The sequence below is a fragment of the Cetorhinus maximus genome, chromosome 5, assembly GCF_964194155.1.
Source record: "Cetorhinus maximus chromosome 5, sCetMax3.hap1.1, whole genome shotgun sequence".
Lineage (NCBI taxonomy): Eukaryota > Metazoa > Chordata > Chondrichthyes > Lamniformes > Cetorhinidae > Cetorhinus > Cetorhinus maximus.
Genome location: NC_135883.1, coordinates 37,382,486 through 37,406,934, shown reverse-complemented (window position 1 = coordinate 37,406,934; position 24,449 = coordinate 37,382,486). Strand labels below are relative to the sequence as shown.

General features: G+C 43.9%; 1 protein-coding gene across 1 annotated transcript in view; it reads right to left on the bottom strand.

Annotated features, from left to right (window-relative positions):
• The window catches only part of heatr5b (HEAT repeat containing 5B), a 102,034-nt gene that overhangs the window by 51,922 nt on the left and 25,663 nt on the right, over positions 1–24,449 (bottom strand). Inside the window, exons 8-15 of the mRNA XM_078541736.1 lie at positions 19,352–19,601; positions 17,017–17,172; positions 11,316–11,566; positions 9,838–9,949; positions 8,635–8,787; positions 7,560–7,659; positions 5,636–5,745; positions 4,489–4,652 (exon numbers count right to left, since the gene is read on the bottom strand). Of these exons, the coding sequence (XP_078397862.1) occupies positions 4,489–4,652; positions 5,636–5,745; positions 7,560–7,659; positions 8,635–8,787; positions 9,838–9,949; positions 11,316–11,566; positions 17,017–17,172; positions 19,352–19,601 (1,296 nt within the window). The remainder of the gene's footprint in view (positions 1–4,488; positions 4,653–5,635; positions 5,746–7,559; positions 7,660–8,634; positions 8,788–9,837; positions 9,950–11,315; positions 11,567–17,016; positions 17,173–19,351; positions 19,602–24,449) is intronic.

Sequence of the window (24,449 nt, the reverse complement as noted above, 5' to 3'; positions counted from 1 at the left end):
TTCCAGTGATATTACAATTAACTCCAAAATAAATTGTTGCTTGGGGCTAGGGTCATGGCAAAACTTTGGTTGTTTTGACATTTCGGATATATCCACATAAGATGCTGTATATGGAGTCTGAACTGTGCTGCAATGAGATGAGGAAAGATGCTCAGGTGTCTTATGATTCTGGGGGCTTGAAGCAGCTCTGGCTTCTCTTGTGCCATTCAGGCAATAATCATAAAAAACACTTCTCTGCACAATGGAAATCTAGAACTTTCTCTCTCCCAATAGCTGTTGGGGCTGCAGGTCAATTGAAAATTTCAAAACTGAGTGTGATAGATTTTTTTGTTGGGTAAGTATATTAAAGGTTATAGAACCAAGGTTAGTAGATAAAGTTAAGACACAGATCAGTCATGATCTAACTGAATGGCGAAACAGGCTCAAGGGGCTGAATGGCTTCCTCCTGTCCTATGCTCTTTTTAAACAACTCAATTTATTCCACATTAATTATCACCTGGGAAACTGTATTTCACATACCCACAAAGAAATATTTATCTTAAGCAGTTTACTTCTAATTCTATTATGTTCCCTTGAACTACTTCAATCAAATACATTAATCAAAAGCTCTTCATGACTTACAATGTATAGTAGCCTCTTTTTGAAGTTCCTAGGTTTTTTTGTTCAGACGCAGACTTTAGACTCAATAAAACTTATTTTACTAACGATGTTTCAGTAGGTCAATCTGCAGAAGACTGTGTGTGTGTCAACTCTTTATCTATTCAAGTGTGGCAATCGCCTTCTGCACTCGCACCAATAAACAGAGGTGGGGTAGCTGGGAGGAGGCACTATTTGTGCAGTCTCAGGCTGATGCTGAAAGTGCACCTGAAGCAAAAAAGCTGAAAATACTGCCAACATCAGAGCAGGTCGTGCATCCAGAGAGAATGGATAAGTAGATGTTTCAGGTGTGGACTCCTCAGCAGAACAGGGAGTCACTACAAATAACAACATTTAAAAAGGAAAAGGACAAAAGGAATGCGGTGGTAGCAAAGGTGCACATATGTATAAGAAAGGAGAAACAGGGCTGACTAGTAAAGTTTTTGATGGTGATGGTTAAATGAAAGAAGTGCTATTATCACAAGACCACAGGAGACAGAATGAGAAAGCAAAAGGAAATTGAAGATACTTATGTGACAAAGAGGTCAGAAGTTGGGGTTGTGAGCAGGTAGAAATAGAAGCATGAGCAACAAGCTCCTTACCTGAACCAAGGAGGGAAAGCTCTGTAGTCTGTTGCTTTCATAAATGCTAATCTTGCTGGGCGTTTCAATGGCATGAGACAGCCCATGCGGTTTTCGATTTACTTCTGTGCTTAGACACAGTAGCAATTTCAAAAAAGATTGGTCTCTTGGAGGCCCCACAAAAGTAGGAAATGCAGCTTGCATGAATAGATTAGGCAACTATTTTTCTAAAGGCCTCTTGCATTGTGCAGGTTGTAAGACAAAGAAAGATTTGTACTTCGATAGCGTCTTTCATGACCACATGGACATTCCAAAGCCAATGGAGTGTTTCTGAAGCATGGTCACTGTTGCAATGTTAAGAAATGCAACAGTTAATTTACACAAAGCAAGGTCCCACAAACAGCAACGTGATAATGAACCAGATTATCTGTTTTATCAATGCTGGTTGAGGGATAAATATTGGACAGGACACGAGGAAGAACTCCCCTCCTCTTCTTTGAAATAGTGCGATGGGATCTTTCACACCCATCTGAGGGGGTAAACAGGGCCTCAGTCTAACATTTCATCCAAAGCAGGCTTTCTCCCTTGCTATCTCTCTCCTTCTCTCCCTCCCCATCCTCTCCTTTTGCAGCAGTGCATTTAAGCAGGCCGAAGCATTCTCAGGCTATAGTTTGGTTTTTTTAATGTCTCACCCATGGCATCCAAGAAAAGTAGTGAAACATAAGCATGTTCCACTTACAATATCAGAAAATATGTAAATTATAAAGAAACTAGATAAGTAACTTGGATAAGTAAAACAATTTTTATTACTGCTTTATAATGTTTTATCACTCTTTTATGTTTTAAATATCTAAGGTGTTTTCCTGTTCACATAATTGTGGTTGGGCATTCTAATATCATTCTACAATCCAGAAAGTTCCGAAATCCAAAAGTCACTTGTTCCCAAGCATTGCAAACCGGAGTGAGTATTGTGTATTTTTTTTTGGAGTGGGAGGGCATGAGGGGAACAGGTGGGTCTTTTTCCCAGCGGTTTCAGAAATGCAGCTGAGTTTAAAACAAAAAAACTTATATTTAATAGCACCTTTCACAACCTCAGGAATGCTTTATAGCCAATGAACCACCAAGTATAGTTACTGTTTTAATGCAGGAAATGTGGCAGCCAATTTGCACACAGCAAAATCCCACATGCTGTGATGTGATAAATTACCAGATCATCTGTTTTAGTGATGCTGCTTCAGGTATAAATATTGGCCAGGAAACTGGAAGCTGTGCCTTCATCTGCCTAGGCCCTAAGCTGTGGAATTTCCTCCCAATATCTCTCCGGTCCTAATATCTCTTCCTATCTATCCTCCTTAAGGAGTTCATGAAAATTTGCCTCTTCGACCAATTCTTTGGTCACCTGTCCTAATATCTCCTTGTGTGATTTATTGTTTAGTTTTGTTCCATAATGCTCCTGTAAAGCAACTTGGGATGTTTTATTATATTAATTAAAGGCACTATATAAATACAGGTTGTTGTTGTTCTTCAAAATAGTTTTGTTGGATTTTGCAAGCTGAGGGGAGAGGTGGAACTTCAGTTTAATGACTCACCTGAAAGATGCTACCTCTTACACAGTTTACTCTGTTGAGTCCTGAGGGCTACCACAGTTTACTTATGAGCAGAACTCCAATTACTGCCCATTTGTAGGAAGTGTAAAAAAAATGATCGGGTCACATCCGTAAAAAGGACCAACTTTTCCTTGCAGACTTTCAGTCGACTGAAATAAAGTATTTTAAAATAAATTTGTTCCCATCTCCAAACAGATTGTAGGAGCTAAAAGAGATAAAAAGAAAACATAACTGAAGTGTCAACTTCATACTGGAGTTATATTGCAGGTTCTTAATCTAGGCCAACACTCCCAATGCAGTACTGAGGGGGTATTGCACTGTGAGAGGTGTTGCCATTTAGATGATGCCCCATCTGCTCTCTCAGGTGGATGGGAAAGAGGGGGAGCAGGAAGTTCTAGTGCCTTACCCAACCTTACGCTCTTCAGTAATACTAGCAAAGAACAGGTGGGTCATTCACCTCAATTGCTGTTTGAGAGCTCACATCGTGAAAGTTTGTTGCCATGTTACCTATGTAACAGGGGCTGCTCTTCAGAGGTAAACAATCAAGGTAAAGCATGTTTGGAAGTCTGAATAACATGGCAAGGTGCTAATAAAATACAGCTCTTTCACTGAATGATTTTGAAGAGATGGTAGATTAGGCAGAGAAAAGTGAATCTAAAGTTTTAAAAATTGAACATGAAGAGAATGAGGGAAAAGGGCAACAGGGTAGAGCAGAGTTAGTTTTCTTTTGATTAAAGTTGGCAAATATGTGTGCACACTCTTCCCAATAATTTAAGATTAAAGTAACAGTAATTAAGCTCCCCCTGGTACATCAGCAACTTAATTACTGTAAGATTGGTGTTTATTTTGGTATCACAAGGGTTTTGCGAGCTTCCATTCCCATCAGGAAGCCGTGCACCACCCCAGTGTATCGGAGGTCACTGCATACAACTCACAGCACTCCAGCTTTTCCTGTCATTAACCAGGAAGCAGAGCCCTGGAAAATGTACTCTGCCATGCATGAGTGCTGACAGTTCTGGAGAAATTCCTGACTCCTGGGGTCAATCTGAGCTGAAAGCCTTGTAACCTCTTCCCTCTTTTCAGTTTTCCTCTGTTCCTTACGTATAGATCCCTGACTGAAAGGTCCCTCTTGATCTGGCCAAAAGCAGAGAGGGGAAATTGCCAAGAGGTAACCCCACAATCCATTTTAACTTTCTCTCTGTGGGAAAGAACTTGGCCTCCCAACATGGCCGCATTGAGCATTTGCCAACTAGCCAATACTGGATTTGAACCTATGTTTATCCCTCAATCAATATCCCCAAAACAGATTATCTGGTTCATTGTCACATTGCTGTTTGTGGGATCTTGCTGTGTGTGAAAATTAGCTACCACAATTTACATTACAAAAGTGACTGCACTTGGAAAATAATACTTCATTGGTTGTAAGGTGCTTTGGGACATCTTAAGGTCATAAAAGGAACTGCAAGTTCTTTCTTTATCTAACTACTCTTGAGGTTCACTGTAAAAACCCACAGTGTTCTTCCCCAGCAAACAAATGCCTGCAATCTTTGCCACTAATTAAGTGCCCTCCTGGCAAGTCTCAATGTTTGCGAGCTCAACTGGTTCAGTCAATGAAGGAAAACACAAAACAGGTTATTGAGAACATGAGGCCTTTCACTACTCACTTGATCCTCGATTGACTTATGGTCTGTTTCTTGTAGCCAGGAACCGAGGAGAACACTGTCATCATAGTGGCAGAGCGACCGCAATAGGGAAGTAGTTGTATTGGCAGAATTGTCAGTCAATGTAAATTCAGCAACCAGTTCTCGAAGCAGAGCGTTGAAGCTTCCTGTTAGGAAAGAATCGCAATTGAGTGGTTAACGATTATCTTGGACTTCTCGATGTTTTCACAAGATAGTGACGGAAATGTTGACATTATTCAATTTGGTCATGTAGGCAAAATAATAGGCAAATTCTACAATGGTCTTTTCTATGTAACCTTTTCACTGTCATTATTTGCTCGATTGCAGCACTGTCACAGTCAAAGTCTGCCGATTCAGCGGTAGTAAGTGCCTAGCATGAGCAGCTTTTAAAGGAAACTGAACATTTAGAGACATTATTCAGTACTTGTACAAGAGTAGCAATATCTCTGCAGATACAGATGGCCAGCTTTCAACAACCGTACACAAAAAATGGATCAAAGCTAAGTGGGGAGCCATTAACCCATTAACTTGCAGAATGTTAAAATTAAACATCAACAGGTAACTTAGCACACCCATATTCTGCAAAATGTATGATGGGAAATTAGATAATTTGCTACTCTGCATAATTCTGTCCCCATATTATGAAGAGAATATAGTGGTACTGGTGAAGGTACAAAAAAGATATGCTCGAATTATACCAGAGCCTATCAGGAAATTATGAAGGGGTTAGATTAATGTAGAAATAAAGATGATATTTCCACATGAAGGGCCATAAATATAAATTAGTCATTAATAAATACAATAAAGAATTCGGAAGAAATTTCTTTACTCAGTGGTGAGAATAGCACATGAAGTGACCAAGGCAAATAGCATACATGTATTTAAGGGGAAGCTAGATAAGCACATGAGGGAGAAATGAAAAGAAGGTTATGTTGATAAGGTCAGACAGAGAGGGGTGGGAGGAAGATCGTATGGGGCACAAGTGCCAGCGTGGACCTGTTGGGCAGAATGGACTGTTTCTATAGGCTCTATGTAAACAATTTTCTTAATTCTTAAAGATGGCAACTTCAACGAAACACATTTGCAATAATATTTTACCTCTAAAGGGAAGAAATTGCACTTTATTTACCTTCATAGGTTTTTGGAGGCAGAAGAGCCAGAATGTCATAGAGACGCAAACGCACCATTGCTGCACTCGCCTTCAGCTGAGCTCCATAGGCCTTTATGACTGATGGGATGCTGGTGAATAAATGACTTGTGGTTACAAGGGGGGGATTTGCTTCTTGAGTGTTGTCATGCAGGTTTAATTTTTAGACATTCTTCGGGTTTTTAGAAGGAGGTGCAGATATCGACCTTTTCCACATGATGATCTTCGAACATATCTGGTGTTGGGTCGTAAACTACTACACTAAAGGCACAGTGTGGAAAACAATGATGATCTTCGGTAAACACAGCTGTGACTTGTCTATCTGGGCTCCAGGTTGTGTGGCAAGGACATCGCCTTTTACCCTTGGTGGCCCCTGCCATGAATTCCAAACTGTGTACGCACAATCTCAATGGACCGAATATTACAGACCCTGCGGTTGGGTTTGCATGTGGGGAAGACCATAAAATTCCCCAGGTGATCTTCATGCCACCTTCGCAATTAGTGGCCATTTAAGAGCCGCTTCCCACCCTGGCCTCAATTTTGACGCTGGGGTGTGGAGGCTGTTCACAGTCAGTGGGGGATGACTGGCAGATTATTCTGTTCAGGCCTTGGGCAGGTAGGGTGCGCCTCCATTACAGAACCCCTCTCGAGATTGGGCACTGCTTGTCCCCCAAGGTCTGGGCCCCCGGGTGGTCCCTCGGCTGCCCTCACCCCCACCCCCCTGGGCTTCCGTTCCCTGCCATGAAATCCCAGACTTTTGTATTCTGGCGCTCTGGTACTTTGACTCTGGAAGCTTCCTGCAGTCCCATTAGTGGCCACCACTCTTGATGACACTGCTGGGACCACTGGCCTGCTAGCCAATCAGATTAACCAGCAGCTCTCTGAGGTAGGACTTACGTCTGAATGAGGGGTGGAAGTCACCCCTCCAACCAATTAACATTCCTTGGAAAATTAAATCGCTGCAGAGCAGCCCTGAGTGCTAGGGATGCGTTCCCTGCCAACCTCCTCTGGCAGAGTGGGAAACCCTGTCATCAGAAAATTCTTCCCAATATCTTGTTTAATTCAAGCTAAATTACTGACCCTGTTTCCTATCCATCACAAAGGCTGTCGATTTCACCTCTGGGATGTTGCTCCCATCACAACTCCCACATCTCCGCCCCCAACACGAGTGGCCTGCCACCTCAACATCTACTCAGCTCATCTTGGACCAAAACTCTTGAATGTGCCACTTCCAAATGTCACTGTTCCAATACTCTGCTGACCGGATCTCCCATCCTCCAATACTCTGCTGACTGGATCTCCCATCCTCCAATATTCTGCTGACTGGATCTCCCATCTTCCAATACTCTACTGACCGGATCTTCCATCCTCCAATACTCTCCTGACCGGATCTTCCATCCTCCAATACTCTCCTGACCGGATCTTCCATCCTCCAATACTCTCCTGACCGGATCTTCCATCCTCCAATACTCTGCTGACCGGATTTCCCATCCTCCAATACTCTGCTGACCGGATCTCCCGTCCTCCAATAATCTCCTGGCCGGATCTCCCATCCTCCAATACTCTCCTGGCCGGATCTCCCATCCTCCAATACTCTCCTGGCCGGATCTCCCATCCTCCAATACTCTGCTGACCGGATCTCCCATCCTCCAATACTCTGCTGACCGGATATCCCACCCTCCAATACTCTCCTGCTAGGACCCCAAGCTCCAATACACTCCTGCTGGGTCTCCTATCCATTAGTTTAATTACATATGCATGAAGCATGTTCAGAAGTTTGCTACATCAAATATATTACATAAATATTAGTTGTAGTTTGGTTTAATTATGAAATATATTTGCCTCCGTACTCTTACGTGCTGGAATTAATCTCAGATATAGGGCAAACTTGCTGCGAGATACTCACTGAGATAACATCAGCATGGCACATTCAATGGGGGTCATTAGTCTACGAATCACATCTTCGGTGAGAAGTTCAGGACAGTGAGCCACGAAACTCCTCATAGCTGCAAGGAAACAGTAAGAGGCAGTTTAAAAAAAACTTTGCTGGTTTGCTTGAACAATTTTCCCCACATCATCCTCCCCATCGCCACTAAAGGCCTTAAAGTCTCGTGCAGCTTAGTGCTGGCATCCCTCAGGATTTCCCATGTCCAAGTGGTCATCCCTCAGATGGATAGCAATCAGGAATGGGAATCTAACCCAGGAACAGGGAGAGCACCTGCAGTGCCTGCACTATGATTGGCTAACAACACAATCCAAAAACCAAGTTCAAAACCTACTCTTCAGGTCTCTTCCTTTGTCGATTTTTCCACAGAGAATGGTGAGAATATGGAACTCGTTGCCATATGGAGTGGCTGAAGCAGAAAAAGCATTGAAGTACTTAAGGGGAGGCTTGATTGAGGCATGAGAGAAAACTGAATCAAAGGCTTTGGGGGCAAGGATGCAAAGAGTTAATTAAAATGGGAGATGGCTTATAAGCACTACATAGACCAGGGCTGCTATTCAAAGTATGTGGCAGGTTCAAGCCCCACTCTAGGAATGGACACATGAGCTACACTGACAATCCATTGCTGAATTGTTGATCAGCAGGGATGTTTAATTGTCCCACAAATAATGTCATTAAAAATGTTAACTGGTCCTTCATCATATTGCTGTTTATGGGATCTTGCTACATGTCTATTGGTTCCGTGTTACAGGCAGCAGTGACTACACTCCAAAAAAAGTACTTCATTGGTTGTAAAGCACTTTGTGACTGCCTCAGAGATGTGAAAGGTGCTATGTAAATGTAAGCTTTTCTTTCTTACTGGAAACCAGCCACATAAGAAACTTAGGGCAGCGTTTGAAATTCCTCCTGTCCATAACTCAGATGGAGAAAGTACAAGTGGATGCAAACTGGGAAATTGCTCAGCTCTTTTCATTAACATGATCTTTACTGCAGAAGAGTTATAACATTTGTAGATAACCATTCAATTGGTCCTTACCACACAATGCACCAGCTCGGCCCTCGAGGGTCACTTGCCACGTAAAGGAGTCCCCTCGAGCCTTCTCTGCTTCCAGCTCTTTTAGGGAACGTGGAAACACATTGCGCCACAGCAGCAGCATCTTGGGGAGATGATAGCGAACAACTGAAGGACCTGGGAGAGAAGGTTAACATTTCCACCTTAGTTTACCATTCAGCACACCACCAATAGAAGTTTACAACCTGCCCAATCATGGACTTCAAGCCGTTTAAGCTCATGGAGGAGGTGGCTAACAACCTTTGTGGCTCCTGCCAAATAACCACCAGAGTCAAATTTCATCCCTTACCCCCTCACCAAGGACATTCAAAATTCCTGGATAGTCAGCTAACCTGTGACAGGCACAGCCAAAGAGCTATGCCTTGAAATAGTGAAATCTACTCACCACTCGAGAACTTCCTGGGATACAATACTATGGCTGTGAAATAGCATTTGAGGTCTAAGTCAGTTTCTGTCATACATGCAATGATTACAATTGTGAGCTGAGTTCAGAACTTCGCATTCCAATTTGATCCAATGAAGTGAGGGGGAGGTTGTCTGGGCTGCTGGCAGAATTGGTATAGTGGGTAATGGAGGTAATGTCACATTGGCCTGTACCTCATCAGTCTTAAACCCTGATGAGAAGGTACTTGTGTTTCAAAACCAATATTCTGGATGCAGCTACACTTGGGCTAAGTTATCTTGTCCAAAGTAGCTCACCCAGCAATTGTTGGTGGGCATTTAACCTGCCTTGCCACTCTTTCCAGGGAGAATGAGTGGTGCTGGCACTAAGACATTGGCCATTTAGCTATTTATCTCCAGGGCCAGTCTGCTGAATACAAGAATCCTCCTTGAAGTGGAGTTGGTCATGCTCAGCCCACTTCCTATTGTCCCACTAGTTCAGCCATTGTTGGCAGTCATTAAGACATTGTAGATGGGTGTTCTACTGAGGTTAGGGCTGAGCCGCTGTGCCACCGGGTAGAGTCGATCACCGCCGGGACAGACGTGAGGGAAATTGAAGTGGCAGCTGTGCTATGCTTGACCTGGGATTGCTCACTGCCAACACCACCATCTCTCAGAAAAGAGCAAAAGAAAGTAAAGTTCTTCAAATAAAAGTCATCAATTGAGAATTTCAATACTGTGAAAGGCTGCACCGGCCCTCAGGGTCAGCATCCTCCATATACACACCTAGGCTCATCAGTGCTCCCAGGAGAAGCCACCCAGCCTGTGTGCGTTGCAGTGACAGGCGGCTGTTCTGAGAAGCTGTGCGCAACAGGTCCTCCGCAATACTCACCACCATCTACAGAGAAAGAGAATGGAGCAAATGAACTCACAATGCAGAAGCTAAATCTAGTTTATATCAGGGGACACTTACTAGAATGTTACCAGGGAACAGGGTCTTCAGTTGTATGGAGAGACTAGAGAAGATGGGATTATTCTTCTTAAAGTAGAGAAGGTTAAGAGAGGTGACTAAAATCATGACTAGTTTTGTTAGAGTAAATAGAAACTGTTTCCCAGTGGCAGATGGGTCAAGAACCAAAGGATAAAGATTTAAGATAATGGGAAGAAGAGTCAGAGGTGAGATAAGGAGAATTTTTATTTAATGCAACAAGTTGTTGTGATCTGGAATATGATGCCTGAAAGGGTGATGGAAGCAGATATAATAATAAATTTCAAAGGGGAATTGAATATATGCTTGAAAAATAAAATCTGCAGTTTGATGGGGAAGAACAGAGTGAGGGGAACTAATTGAATAGCTTTTTCAAAGAGTTGGCACAGGCAAGATGGGCCAAATATCCACCTTCTATCCTGCATGATTCGATGATTGAAAAGTTAATACAGCCAGCAACAAACTAGGATAAACAGGTAAAGCTCAAACAGATGCAGAGTAAGGCTCCCACTACACTGCCCCAACAATATTCCTCAGCCTTATCTCAACCTGCTGCGCCAATGGGATATTTCTCAATTAGCTACCCTTAGACTTGTCCAAGGGGAAGAATCAATCAGTGCTAAATCTGAGGTAATTCTAAACTGTAAAGTCCATGTCCTCAAAGGACTGGATTAAGAAAGCCCAAGACTCATTTCATATCAGAGCAAACTGTCAGATTAGTCTTTCCTTACATTAGCCTGGGTGGGATTTGAGCTCTGATCTCAGAGGTAAAAAGCCAGTGTCTAACCCAGTGCACCACCCTTATGCCTGGTGCATAATTTGCTTGCAATACTGTTGGGGCTCAGTGGGTAGCACTCAAGCCTCTGCGCCAGAAAGTCATAGGTTCAAGTCCCACACCCAAGACTTGAGCACATCAATCCAGACTGACACTCCCAGTGCAGTAGTGAGGCAGTGCTGCAATGTGGGAGGTGCCACCTTTCTAATATGTTAAACTGAGGCCTTGTTTGCCCTCTCAGGTGGACGTAAAGGATCCCACAGCACTATTTTGAAGAGGAGAGTTCACTCTGGTGCCTTACCAATATTTATCCCTCAACTAACATTATTATAATAGATTATCTGTCATTGTCTAATTGCTTTGCAAGAGCTTGCTGTGTGCAAATTGGCTTCTGCATTTCCTACATTACAACAGTGATGGCACTGCATTGACTGTAAAATGCTTTGGGACATCCCGAGGTCATGAAAGGCTCTGTTTAAAAGCAAATCATTTTACACTTACCTTTCCTTTGGCATGAGGAATTCCGAGGGGGCACTGGTGCACGCTGCCCAGCAATGCTGCCATTGCGAAGCTGTACCCAGTGACAGCTTCTGGTGATGTCTTGAGACTGTTGATACGTTCTGCACAGCTGTCCATCAGTGGAGTCAGCTGGTAAGGCAATGCCACAGCTATACAGCGCATGCACCAGGCTGCTCCCAGCCTGGCTGCCATACTAGGATGGAGCAAGACAGAGGTCACCGTCTCCAGAAGACCTGTTCAAGGAAAAAAAATTGTCTTGAGTTTAAGAATTTATGGTAAAATATTCTCAGCACATCTTTCTAAAACCAGAGCATCAATCTTTGGGATTTTCTGTGCAACCTCTCAATATTTGCTCTGTAATATTTTTTACCTATATTCTGATCAAATTCTTGCACTAAGCTAACAGTGAACAAGGAAAGTAAGCATGACTGGAATGTATCCCTCCTGCAGCAGCATAACCTCAATTCATCAAGTGGCAAGGTACACTTTTGCTGCAGCACAGAAAATGGAAACAGGACTTAAATCAGTCGCATGAAGACAGTCGAATTGGAAACTCATTTTCCAATGCTGATCAGTCTGCTTACTGTCAGGTTTGTTCCCAGGACAAATCCAACCTGGCTAATTACCACCCCATCAGTCTACTCTCCATCATCAGTAAAGTAACGGAAGGGGGCATCAGTAGTGCTATCAAGCGGCACTTACTTAGCAATAATCTGCTCACTGATGCTCAGTTTGTGTTCCACCAGGGCCACTAAGCTCCTGGCTTCATTACAGCCTGGGTTCAAACATGGACCAAAGAGCTGAAGTCCCGAGGTGAGGCGAGAGTAACTGCCCTTGACATCAAGGCCGCATTTGACAGAGAGTGGCACAAGGAGCCCTAGCAAAATTAGAGTCAATGGGACTAAGGGGCAAAACTCTCCACTGGTTGGAGTCATACCTAGCACAAAGAAAGATGGTTGTGGTTGTTGGAGGTCAGTCATCTCTGCTCCAGGACATCACAGCAGGAGTTCCTCAGGGTAGTGTCCTCGGCACAACCATCTTCAGCTGCTTCATGAATGACCTTCCTTCCATCATAAGGTCAGAAGTGGGGATGTTCGCTGATGATTGCACAATGTTCAGCACCATTCGTGACTCCTCAGATATTGAAGCAGTCCATGTCCAAATGTAGCAAGGCCTGGACAATATCCAGGCTTGGGCTGACAAGTGGCAAGTAACAGTCGTGCCAAACAAGTGTCAGGCAATGACCATCTCCAACAAGAGAGAATCCAACCATCGCCCTTTGATGTTCAAAGGCATTACCATCACTGAATCCCCCACTATCAACATCCTGGGGGGGGGGGGGGGGGGGGAGGGGGGTTACCATTGACCAGAAATTGAACTGGACTAGCCATTTAAATACTGTGACTACAAGAATAGGTCAGGGGCTAGGAATTGTGATGAGTAACTCACCTCCTGACTCCCCAAAGCCTGTCTACCATCTATAAGGCACAAATCAGGAGTATGATGGAATATTCCTCACTTACCTGGATGAGTGCAGCTCCCACAACACTCAAGAAGCTTGAAACAATTCAGTGCCAAGCAGCCCCCTTGATTGGCACCACATCCACAAACATTCACTCCCTCCACCACCGACGCACAGTGGCAGCAGTGTGCACCATCTACAAAGTGCAGGAATTCATCAAGGCTCCTTCGACAGCACCTTCCAAAGCCATGACCACTACCATCTTGAAGGATGAGGGCAGCAGATAGATGGGAACACCACCACCTGGAAGTTCCCCTCCAAGTCACTCACCATCCCTGATTTGGAAATATATCGCCATTCCTTCACTGTCGCTCGGTCAAAATCCTGGAACTCCCTTCCTAACAGCACAGTGGGTGTAACTACACCACATGGACTGCAACGGTTCAAGAAGGCAGCTCACCACCACCTTCTCAAGGGCAACTAGGGATGGGCAATAAATGCTGGCCCAGCTAGCGAAGCCCACATCTTGTGGGTGTGATGCCACTAAAGCAGGCTGCTTTGTCCTGAATGGTGTCAAGCTTCTTGAGTGTTGTTGGAGCTGCACTCACCCAGACAAGTGGGGAGTATTCCATCACACCCCTGATTTGTGCCTTATAGATGATGGACAGGCTTTGAGGAGTCAGGAGGTGGGTTACTTGTTGCACGATTCCGAGCCCACGATTCCGAGCCTCTGACCTGCTCTTGTAGCCACAGTATTTATATGGCTAGTCCAGTTCCATTTCTGGTCAATGGTAACCCCCAGGATGTTGATGGTGGGGAATTCAGTGATGGTAATGCCATCGAACATCAAGGGGCGATGGTTGGATTCTCTCTTGTTGGAGATGGTCATTGCCTGACATTTGTGTAGCGCGACTGTTACTTGCCACTTGTCAGCACAAGCCTGGATATTGTCCAGCTCTTGCTGCATTTGGACAAGTGCTGCTTCAGTATCTGAGGAGTCACAAATGGTGTTGAACATTGTGCAATCATCGTCAAACATCCCCACTTCTGACCTTATGATGGAAGGTCATTCATGAAGCAGCTGAAGATGGTTGAGCCGAGGACACTACCCTGAGGAACGCATGCGGTGATATCCTGGAGCCGAAATGACTGACCTACAATAACAACCATTTTTCTTCGTGCTAGGTCTGGCTCCAACCAGTGGAGAGATTTCCCCTGATTCCCATTGACTCCAGTTTTGCTCTGGCTCCTTGATGCCACACTCTGTCAAATGCGGCCTTGATGTCAAGGGCAGTCACTCTCACCTTGCCTCGGGAGTTCAGCTCTTTTGTCCATGTTTGAACCAAGGCTGTAATGAGGCCAGGAGCTGAGTGGCCCTGGCGGAACACAAACTGAGTGTCAGCAAGCAGGTTATTGCTAAGCGAGTGACGCTTGATAGCACTGTTGATGAGCCCTTCCATTACTTTACTGATGATGGAGAGTAGACTGATGGGACGGTAATTGGCCGGGCTGGATTTGTCCTGCTTTTTGTGTACAGGACATTCCTGGGCAATTTTCCACATTACTGGGTAGATGCCAGTGTTGTAGCTGTACTGGAAGAGCTTGGCTAGGGGCACGGCAAGTTCTGGAGCACAAGTCTTCAGTACTATTCCCGGCGTATTGTCAGGGCCCACAGCCTTCGCAGTATCCAGTGCCTCCAGCCGTTTCTTGTTATAAGCACTACATACGTGGAGTGAATCAAATTGGCTGAAGGCTGGCATCTATGATGCTGGGGACCTCTGGAGGAGGCCGAGATGGATCATCCGCTCTAGCAAATGCTTTATTATCTTTGGCATTGCTGTGCTGGGCTCCTCCATCATTGAGGATGGGGATATTTTGGAGCCTCCTCCTTCTGAGAGTTATTTAATTGTCCACTACCATTCACAATTGGATGTGGCAGGACTGCAGAGTTTAGATCTGATCCGTTGGTTGTGGGATCGCTTAACCCTGTCTATCACTTGCTGGTTATGCTGTTTGGCATGCAAGTAGTCCTGTGTTATAGCTTCACCAGGTTGACACCTCATTTTTAGGTATGCCTGGTGTTGCTCCTGGCATGCCTTCCTGCACTCTGCATTTAACCAGGGATGATCCCCGGCTTGATGATAATGGTAGAGTGGGGGATATACCGGACCATGAGGTTACAGATTGTGTTCGAGTACAATTCTATTGCTTCTGATGGCCCACAGTGTCTCATGGATACCCAGTCTTGATGATGGTGGTGTCTGGGACATTATCTGTAAGGTATGATTCCGTGAAGATGACTATGTCAGGCTGCCGATGTTGAGGACTCCCAGGGCAACTCCCTCCTGACTGTATATCACTGTGCCGCCACCTCTGCTGGGCCTGTCCTGTCGGTGGGACAGGACATACCCAGGGATGGTGATGGTGGTGCCTGGGACATTATCTGTAAGATATGATTCCATGTCAGGCTGTTGATTGACTAGTCTGTGAGACAGCTCTCTGAATTATGGCACTAGCCCCCAGATGTTAGTAAGGAGGACTTTGCAGGGTCGACAGGGCTGAGATTGCCGTTGTCGTTTCCGGTGCCTAGGTCGATGCTGGGTGGTCCGTCCAGTTTCATTCTTTTTTTGTGACTTTGTAGTGGTGTGATACAACTGAGTGACTTGCTAGACCATTTCAGAGGGCACGTAAGAGTAACCACATTGCTGGGGGTCTGGAAAGGATGACAGATTTCTTCCCTTGAACCAGGTGGGTTTTCACAACAATTGACAATGGTCATCGTTAGACTTTTAATTCCAGATTTTTATTGAATTCAAATTCCACCATCTGCCTTGGTGGGATTTGAGCCCCACTCCCCAGAGTATTACTCTGGGTCTTTGGATTACAAGTCCAACGACAATACCACTATGCCATTGCCTCCCCTAAATCAGAGAGAACATTCAAAGGCGGCAAACAGGCCAAATGCCCCTATCCTGTGCTGTATGATTCCATGTTCAATCCCAATGATGGAACATATGTGCCTCATTCTTTTTTACTTTAAATATGCAGTACCCTGTTCTTATTCATTTAACTACACTTGCCACTGATCACTCCCCCCACAGTCCTGATACAAACCCTGTCAAGCAATTGTGGGATTCTGGCCAGCTCAGAGATTCCAGTTTTTTCTCCCCATGCCCAGCAGTTTGGTGCTATTTACAAAACAGACATTCAAACTGCAACACATCCAGAATAGGAAGAGCCCTCCTCAATCCCTCTTTCCCATCCCCCAAACCCCCAGACCTATTTACAGCTATCCAACCCTATGCTTTAGCCTCAATTTCCCATTGCATTTTTAAAAATGTGTCACTAAATTTCCCTGCCCCCTCCAATGACAGCCTTGTCCACAAGCTCTGGAATTCCCTGGCTAAACCTCTCCCTCGTTCTTTAAATTGCTCCTTAAAATCAACCTACGACCAAGCTTTTGGTCACCTGACCAAATGTCTCCTTCATTGACTCAGTGAGCAGTTTTTGTCTGATAACACTTCTGTGAAGGTATAAGCTGTGACTCAGTGGGTGGCACTCTCGCTTCTGAATCAGGAGGTTGTGGGTTCAACCCCACTCCAGGACTTGAGCATAATAATCGAGGTAACCAAGGCACATCAGTAACTTGCTGAGGGAATGCTGCACTGGCAGAGATGCTGTCTTTCGAATGAGCTATTAAATCGAAGCTCCCTATGTCCTCTGAGGTGGACGTAAAACATCCCATGGCACTATTCGAAGAGGAGCAGGGGAGTACACCTCAGTTTCCTGGTCAATATTTATATCTCAATCCAAATCACTAAAACAGGTTATTTGGTCATTGTCACACTGCTGTTTGTGGGAATTAGCTGTGCACAAATTGACTGCCTTGTTTCTAACATTACAACAGTGACTACACTTCAGAAGTATTGAGCTGGGTGTAAAGAGCTTTGGGAAATCGTGAAGTGAAGTGCCTTGGATATTTTACTGCCTTAGGGGCGGTTTAGAAATCTGGATTATTCTTTTGTTCCTTCATCTTCTCCAGGTTAAAATTCATTCCTGTGATTTCAGTCCCTCTGCTGGCAAAGTCTTTCCCATGGGCGAGTGATATAGGTAGGAGTTATTCAGCTAAGCTTTGGAGGGGATACATCCCACGTTCAAACACGTCATTGTTTTCATCAATGCACTTGTCTGGATTTCTGCAGCATCTGCTGGATCACTTACCAATGGAGGGTTCCTGGAGAAGAGGAGAGGCAGTGGCACTCAGACTTTGTACCAGGCTGCCAAGTTCCTGCAGGGCGCAAACCATCACATGCTGACTGGCAGACACATCAGCTGCTCCCGATTTATTGTCATTGTTGGCATCATTCACCACAGATTCTACCATAACCAAAAAAATTAGATAATTAACATGAACACATATTCCAAATATTAGTGCTCTCAAACACAAAACAAATACACATTTTTGAAAAAAAAAAGATATTTCATGCAGTTAACATATGACAAACCATGGGCAATGGATATTTTAATACAATGGATTTGCTTTTATAACAGTAAATCAATGGGGAATGAGACACACGAATAGCTCAGATGGCAGTTTCACTTGTAGTTTGATAACTGTTGGGCTTTTTAGGCTCCTTTAGAGAGTAGTAGAGAGTGAATCACATTGGTCTGGGATTGATGTAACATATAGATCTGGACATGGCAAAGGGGCAGGTTTCCTTTCCAAAAATAACGTTAGTGAACCAATTGGGATTTTGTGACATTGTAACAGCTTCATGGTCACTTTTACTGAGGCCATCTTTTTATTTCAAGATTCTAATAAATGGATTCGAATTCTCAAACTGCCATGGTGGGATTTGAAGTTACATTCTCCAAATTATTTGCCCAGGCATCCGGTAGCATGACAATGGCACAAAAAATATTTGCATCCCTGCATTGTCCTCAAACATCCGATTCTGATCCGGGTTCCAGATAAGAAATGAAACGAAAGGGATTGTCCCACAGCTCCTTTCCCTCACAAAAAAATGACAATGTGGAAACGGGCCATTCAATTCAACCAGTTCTTTGGTATTTAACCACCATTCAAATAAAGCAAATAAATCTCAACATATTTACCACAGCCACTCAATCCCATTTCCTTCATCTATCTAATCCAGCCTTTAATGCCCCAACCATTAACCCTGGAAGTGAATTCCACAGCCTCGCAATTCCCTGCATGAAGAAATCTCGTCAGCCCTCCATTCTAAATCTCTGATATTTAATCTTGTATCTATGGTCCCTTGTTCTCGACCCCACAACTGCCGGAAACAAACAGTCTTCTTCTTTAAATCTTGCCTATCCATTTCGATGAGATTTCAAACACTTCTAACATATCTGCAATCTGAGTTGTTCCAACAATAAAAGCCCCAATTTGTCATGTCTTTCTGCAGATTTGCATTTCCTGATACCAGGATGCATTCTGGTGAATCTGCACGGTACCAACATTAAAAGCCTAAAACATTCTTCCCAAAATTCTCGGAGCCCAAAACTGCAGCACTCTAATCACTGGGGAACAGGGAGTGAGGGGAACAGGGACGGAAAGTGGGACAGAGAGTAAGGTAAATAGGGTCTGGCTACAGAATAAGGCAAACGGAGACGGTACAGAGCTGACAAGATAGTTTGAGACGCACACAAAAAAGAGAAAGAGAGAGAGATATAGAGGAGAAGAATGACAAAAACAGGCAAAGTGTTGAGTATAGAGAAACAGCTTTAAAGGAAGATACAATTTTTATAACATTTTTCATGAGCTTTGGGGTGGCAAATCAAGAATAGTCTTGAAGAAAATTCACTCACTGCAAAAGATAGCTGGAAAACAGGTCTAAAGTTATCTAGCTAGACATTGCCACATTGAACTGGTTGTGCATTGCCAGGGATGGGAAAATAAGCTGGATAGCTGCCAGCACATCTGATGGCTAATAGGCTGCTGCTGGGAATTAAACTGCTAGATTCCGGCTGAGATCTGGTCCACAGGACTCAAGGCCCATGAAAACCATTCTAAGATCACAGTTGTGACCGAATAAATCATCTCAGCTCTCTCACCACCTTGCGTAAGGCAGAACTGTGGCAGCAATCGAATGAGTATGGAAAGGAATAATTTAGGTGCAAGAGCAGGGGAAAATGGGACTAATTAGATAACTGGAGCCAGCACAGGCATAAAATGGGCCAAAATAGCCTCTTTCTGTGCTGTATAATTCTATCAAGTTGTCAGCATAGTCCAAATCCATTTCATGATACTGGGGAAGCAACTTTGAGTCGAAGTTAAATAAGAACAGTTCCGATAGAGAATTAGTCATGTACATATCATCACACCCAATTATTTAGCAAATTAGAAACAGTTGCAGGGCTATGGAGAAAGAGCAGGGGGAAATGGGACTAATTTCAAAGAGCCAGCACAAGCATAATGAGCCAAATGGCCACTTTCAGTGCGCAATGATTCTATGACCAGGGTGAATTTTTCTTTCATAGGCAGGGATGTATCGCTAAAGCCAATAAGTGACCATCAAAGCTTTCCTCTTACCCACTGTCTTCATTTGTTTGGCAATTGCCTGGCACACCTCTTTCGCAGCCGCAATCTGAGCTTTCTCCCCGAGGATGCTGCCCACGGTCGCCCGAAGGATGAACGAGACACAACGCCGAGAGTACACTGCTTCCACATGGCTTTGGGTGGCCCGGGGATGGGAGACAAGCTCCAGTACATGGGTAAGGAATGTTGCAAAGTTACGCTCTAGCCACTGCCCCCCGAGTGAGGTGACAAAAACAACGTACGCCTGAAACAGAGAGAATACAAAAAAAAGTGGGTCGCAAAGATATCACACTGTTACTGTCTCGCCTATATCGGGCAAATGATGCCAATAATTTCCCATTGCCACTGAAATCTATTACAAAGCCACTGCCTGTGCCACATTAATCTCTCCAGCTATTTCGAGCAGCTACAAATCCAATGGTGCCTATCACTATTGTGATATTGGAGCACGAGGCCAGAGATAAGACCTTTCAGGTGGGAGCTTTGTCGTGAACTATTTATAATCTGTCCCTTCATCACATTCTCTTTCAGTGTACATTTTACATAGCCAAACTGCTGTAGCTCAGGAATGCATTGTAAATACCTGCCATTTAAAGTGACGATATTGCCATTTACATGTATAGTTAAATTAAGTTCAGAAGGGAGGGGAGGGTGATAGGATCTTAGAATGATGAAGTAGAGAATGAGGCCAGTCAACCATGCCTGTACTCCTGTAGCCTTGCAAGTTCTTCTCCTTCAAATATTTATCCAATTGCCTTTTGGAAGTTATCATTGAATCTGCTTGCACCACACTTCAGACAGTGCATTCCAGAACACAACTCTCAGTGTAAAACAAAATCTGGAGCGGTTATATTAAAAAATTCTCATATTCTGAAAAGAAAGCAAAGTTTTCAACCAAAAACAATTTCCAATAGTTAATATTTCAGTAATTGTTGCAATACTGAGTGACTCTGCTGATACAGTGTTTGCATTGAATTGGTTAGCTCAGAGACAAAGACACACAACACTTACTGCTCTCTCAACATTATAGCCGGCAATGTGCCAACACAATATGCTCGCTAAGCGATAGGGGCTGCAACAATTTGACCAGAGATTATAATGTGCTGGAAAGGTCTAGTGTTCCTTCCGAGGTCTCATAGAACTGGGAGGTTAATAGTATTAATTGTATATTAACTGTGTTTAATTATATTCAGGTGGTGGGCATTAACTGGGCATTCACTTGAGATAAAAACAAAAAACTACTGCGGATGCTGGAAATCCAAAACAAAAACAGAATTACCTGGAAAAACTCAGCAGGTCTGGCAGCATCGGCGGAGAAGAAAAGAGTTGACGTTTCGAGTCCTCATGACCCTTCAGCAGAACTGAGTATAGTTAGGAGGGGTGAAATATAAGCTGGTTTAAGGGGGGGGGTGGGGGGGAGAGAAGTTGAGGGGGAGGTGGTTGTAGGGACAAGCAAGCAGTGATAGCAGCAGATAATCAAAGGATGTCACAGACAAAAGGATCAAAGGGGTGTTGAAGGTGGTGATATTATCTAAGAAAATGTGCTAATTAAGAATGGATGGCAGGACACTCAAGGTACAGCTCTAGTGAGGGTGGGGTAGAAAGACTGACAAGGTATTAGTTGTAGATTTAAAAATAATGGAAATAGGTGGGAAAAGAAAAATCTATATAAATTATTGAAAAAAACAAAAGGGAGGGGGAAGAAACGGGGTGGGGATGGGGGGGAGGGAGTTTAAGATCTAAAGTTGTTGAATTCAATATTCAGCCCGGAAGGCTGTAAAGTGCCTAGTCGGAAGATGAGGTGCTGTTCCTCCAGTTTGCGTTGGGCTTCACTGGAACAATGCAGCAAGCCAAGGACAGACATGTAGGCAAAAGAGCAGGGTGGAGTGTTAAAATGGCAAGCGACAGGGAGGTTTGGGTCTTTCTTGCGGACAGACCGCAGGTGTTCTACAAAGCGGTCGCCCAGTTTGCGTTTGGTCTCTCCAATGTAGAGGAGACCGCATTGGGAGCAATGAATGCAGTAGACTAAGTTAGGGGAAATGCAAGTGAAATGCTGCTTCACTTGAAAGGAGTGTTTGGGCCCTTGGACGGTGAGGAGAGAGGAAGTGAAGGGGCAGGTGTTGCATCTTCTGTGTGGGCATGGGGAAGTGCCATAGGTGGGGGTTGAGGTGTAGGGGGTGATGGAGGAGTGGACCAGGGTGTCCCGGAGGGAACGATCCCTACGGAATGCCGCCGGGGGGGGTGAAGGGAAGATGTGTTTGGTGGTGGCATCATGCTGGAGTTGGCGGAAATGGCGGAGGATGATCCTTTGAATGCGGAGGCTGGTGGGGTGATAAGTGAGGACAAGGGGGACCCTATCATGTTTCTGGGAGGGAGGAGAAGGCGTGAGGGCAGATGCGCGGAGATGGGCCGGACACGGTTGAGGGCCCTGTCAACGACCGTGGGTGGAAAACCTCGGTTAAGGAAGAAGGAGGACATGTCAGAGGAACTGTTTTTGAAGGTAGCGTCATCAGAACAGATGCGATGGAGTCGAAGGAACTGAGAGAATGGGATGGAGTCCTTACAGGAAGCGGGGTGTGAGGGGCTGTAGTCGAGGTAGCTGTGGGAGTCGGTAGGCTTGCAATGGATATTGGTGGACAGTCTATCATCAGAAATTGAGACAGAGAGGTCAAGGAAGGGAAGGGAAGTGTCAGAGATGGACAATGTGAAAATGATGGAAGGGTGGAGATTGGAAGCAAAATTAATAAATTTTTCCAGGTCCAGGCGAGAGCATGAAGCCGCACCGAAGTAATCATCGATGTACCGGAGAAAGAGTTGTGGGAGGGGGCCGGATTAGGACTGGAACAAGGAATGTTCCACATCACTTGAGCCCCTTTAAATAGATAAAGCCTGAAACTATGGTTGCTGTGTTAGGGGGTATATGCTTGTAATGTGTAACTCTGTAAATAAAGGCTCCAGTTCTATCCTTCACCATCTGGCTTTCTGGATTAAAATATGGTAGCAGAGGGTGGCTGTCTGCAGGTGAAGGTTGGAAGCTAAGAAAAAAATTCAAGGCAGAAAGCTACAATCCTAGTGGCCATTGAGAAAAATGGCAGAAATCATTTAAATTGCCAGGGTATGATTACTCTCCAATGTTCTCGGTCTCCGAACTGTATTGACCAGTGGATGTGTGAACACAGGTTATGTCCTTACAAATACGTAAACAAGGTACAGCCTTGGCATCCCCACTTCCTACCAGAAGTAAAATCAATAGTAAAGTATCTTGTGAGATAGATATGAAGGTTTGGACCTTCTATTAGAGTTGTTAGATGAAATTTATATTAAAAAATGATCTGTTGAATGCCTATGATTATATTTTGATAGATTTTGGAGGACAGATGGTCATTCCATGGACAAATACATCCTGGACTTGTATAAAAAATTGTCAAAATTCAATATGGGGATTCCTGGATCAGTTTAAATTGCTGGATCGTGCCAAGGTATCTCATGTGGACAGGCTCCTGTTTATAGCTGATGTTTAATTCTCTGAAAGGGAAAGTGTGTTGGATTAGATATCTGGTGCCTTCAAAAAATTCTTGGGCCAACAGTCATTTCCTTCAGCCTTTGTGGAAAAAATGGGACCTTCCCCAGTGACACAAAGAATAGAGGAATCAATAATTTGCCAGATTTCAAAATGGCCCAAATACTGGGTGCAGGCATCAATATAATGGAAGGGTTAAAAGACACACAGAATTAGAGTGAAAGTGTCTTTAGCAGATCTGGGTAATACAGCAGAAGGCAGAATTGGAACAGCAATAATAGGTGAATGAATCCCAGAAAAGTCCAAGGAACAAGCATGCTTCAGGTGTGACTGCGAGTATCATTATGCAATGAACCGCCCAAAACAGAGAGGTAGGGTCCTCGAAATGTCACATAACACAGAATTCTGAGGAACAGGATGAAAATAATGATGAATCCAAACAAATTATGCTAGTCACGTGGAGCTTTAGTAATGCATGCATTAGTCAAGGACTCATTTTAATGCGCACTGCTGGACAGTACTTCAACAGTAGGTGGAAGATTAACATGTTATCTTGATTCACTAGGCAGTGAGGATCATCACAAGTCCATCGTCAAAGTACCACTGTTTTAGGTTTGATGATGATGACACGTTATCACTAAAGTGAGTTTTAATTCCAGTAAAGTAGCTGGTGTAAGCCAATTTGTAAGTACTGGTATATTCTCTAATGAGATGCCTATGCTATTGAATAAACCTACTATGAAAAAGGCACAAATTAAATTTGACATGGAACATAAAGGAATTATTTTTGGAAAATCAGTGGATCTATAGTTTACCCAGTCAGGACATTATTGTATCCCTTAACAAAACCTGATGTGTCTCAGAGCATTAGACAAGAATCAACAACATCAGGTGATAAGAATCAGAGGGGGAGGAAAAGCAAATTGTCTGAATGCTACATAGACAATTTGCTCACCCAACTTATCAAAGGTTAAATTGTTCTAAAAGATACAGGTGTGGTTGATGAAGAATATACGTGATATTAGTGAGAAGCGTGAAATCCGTAAACAATATCGGAGATACGCCGCCATAACCTATTGTAAGCTTTCCATTGACATATGACTTTAACAAGGTAGTTGGCATAAATCTAAAGGTATGAGACAAAGACAGAAATATTTTCATTCTACATTTCGTTAATGTGGTGACCAGATTTGGTCTTTCTAATAAAGTTATTTTGTCCTTAGTAAGTAGTATTATAAACAAAATCATGGCACACAGGACAGAGTTATCACATTCAAAGGACAAATGCCCAGCGTGGGTACTCGGGTATTGTATATTCCAGAGCGGTCTAGTGTGTGAAAGTTGTGGGACATGCAGGAAAATCTATCATCAGGTTGGTTGAATGTCCAGGTTCATGGCCAAGAAGATCCATGGCTGGCATAACGAGGTAAAAGAGCAGAGAGGAAGAAAGCACAATGCAAATTCCGACATTGGGCCCGGAAGTGAATCCTGTGTTCGAAATGATCACGTGCTGGAGAAAGGCTCTCTGACAGTACAAGTGGGCGATCTCTCAGTCGTCATCCCAACAGATAT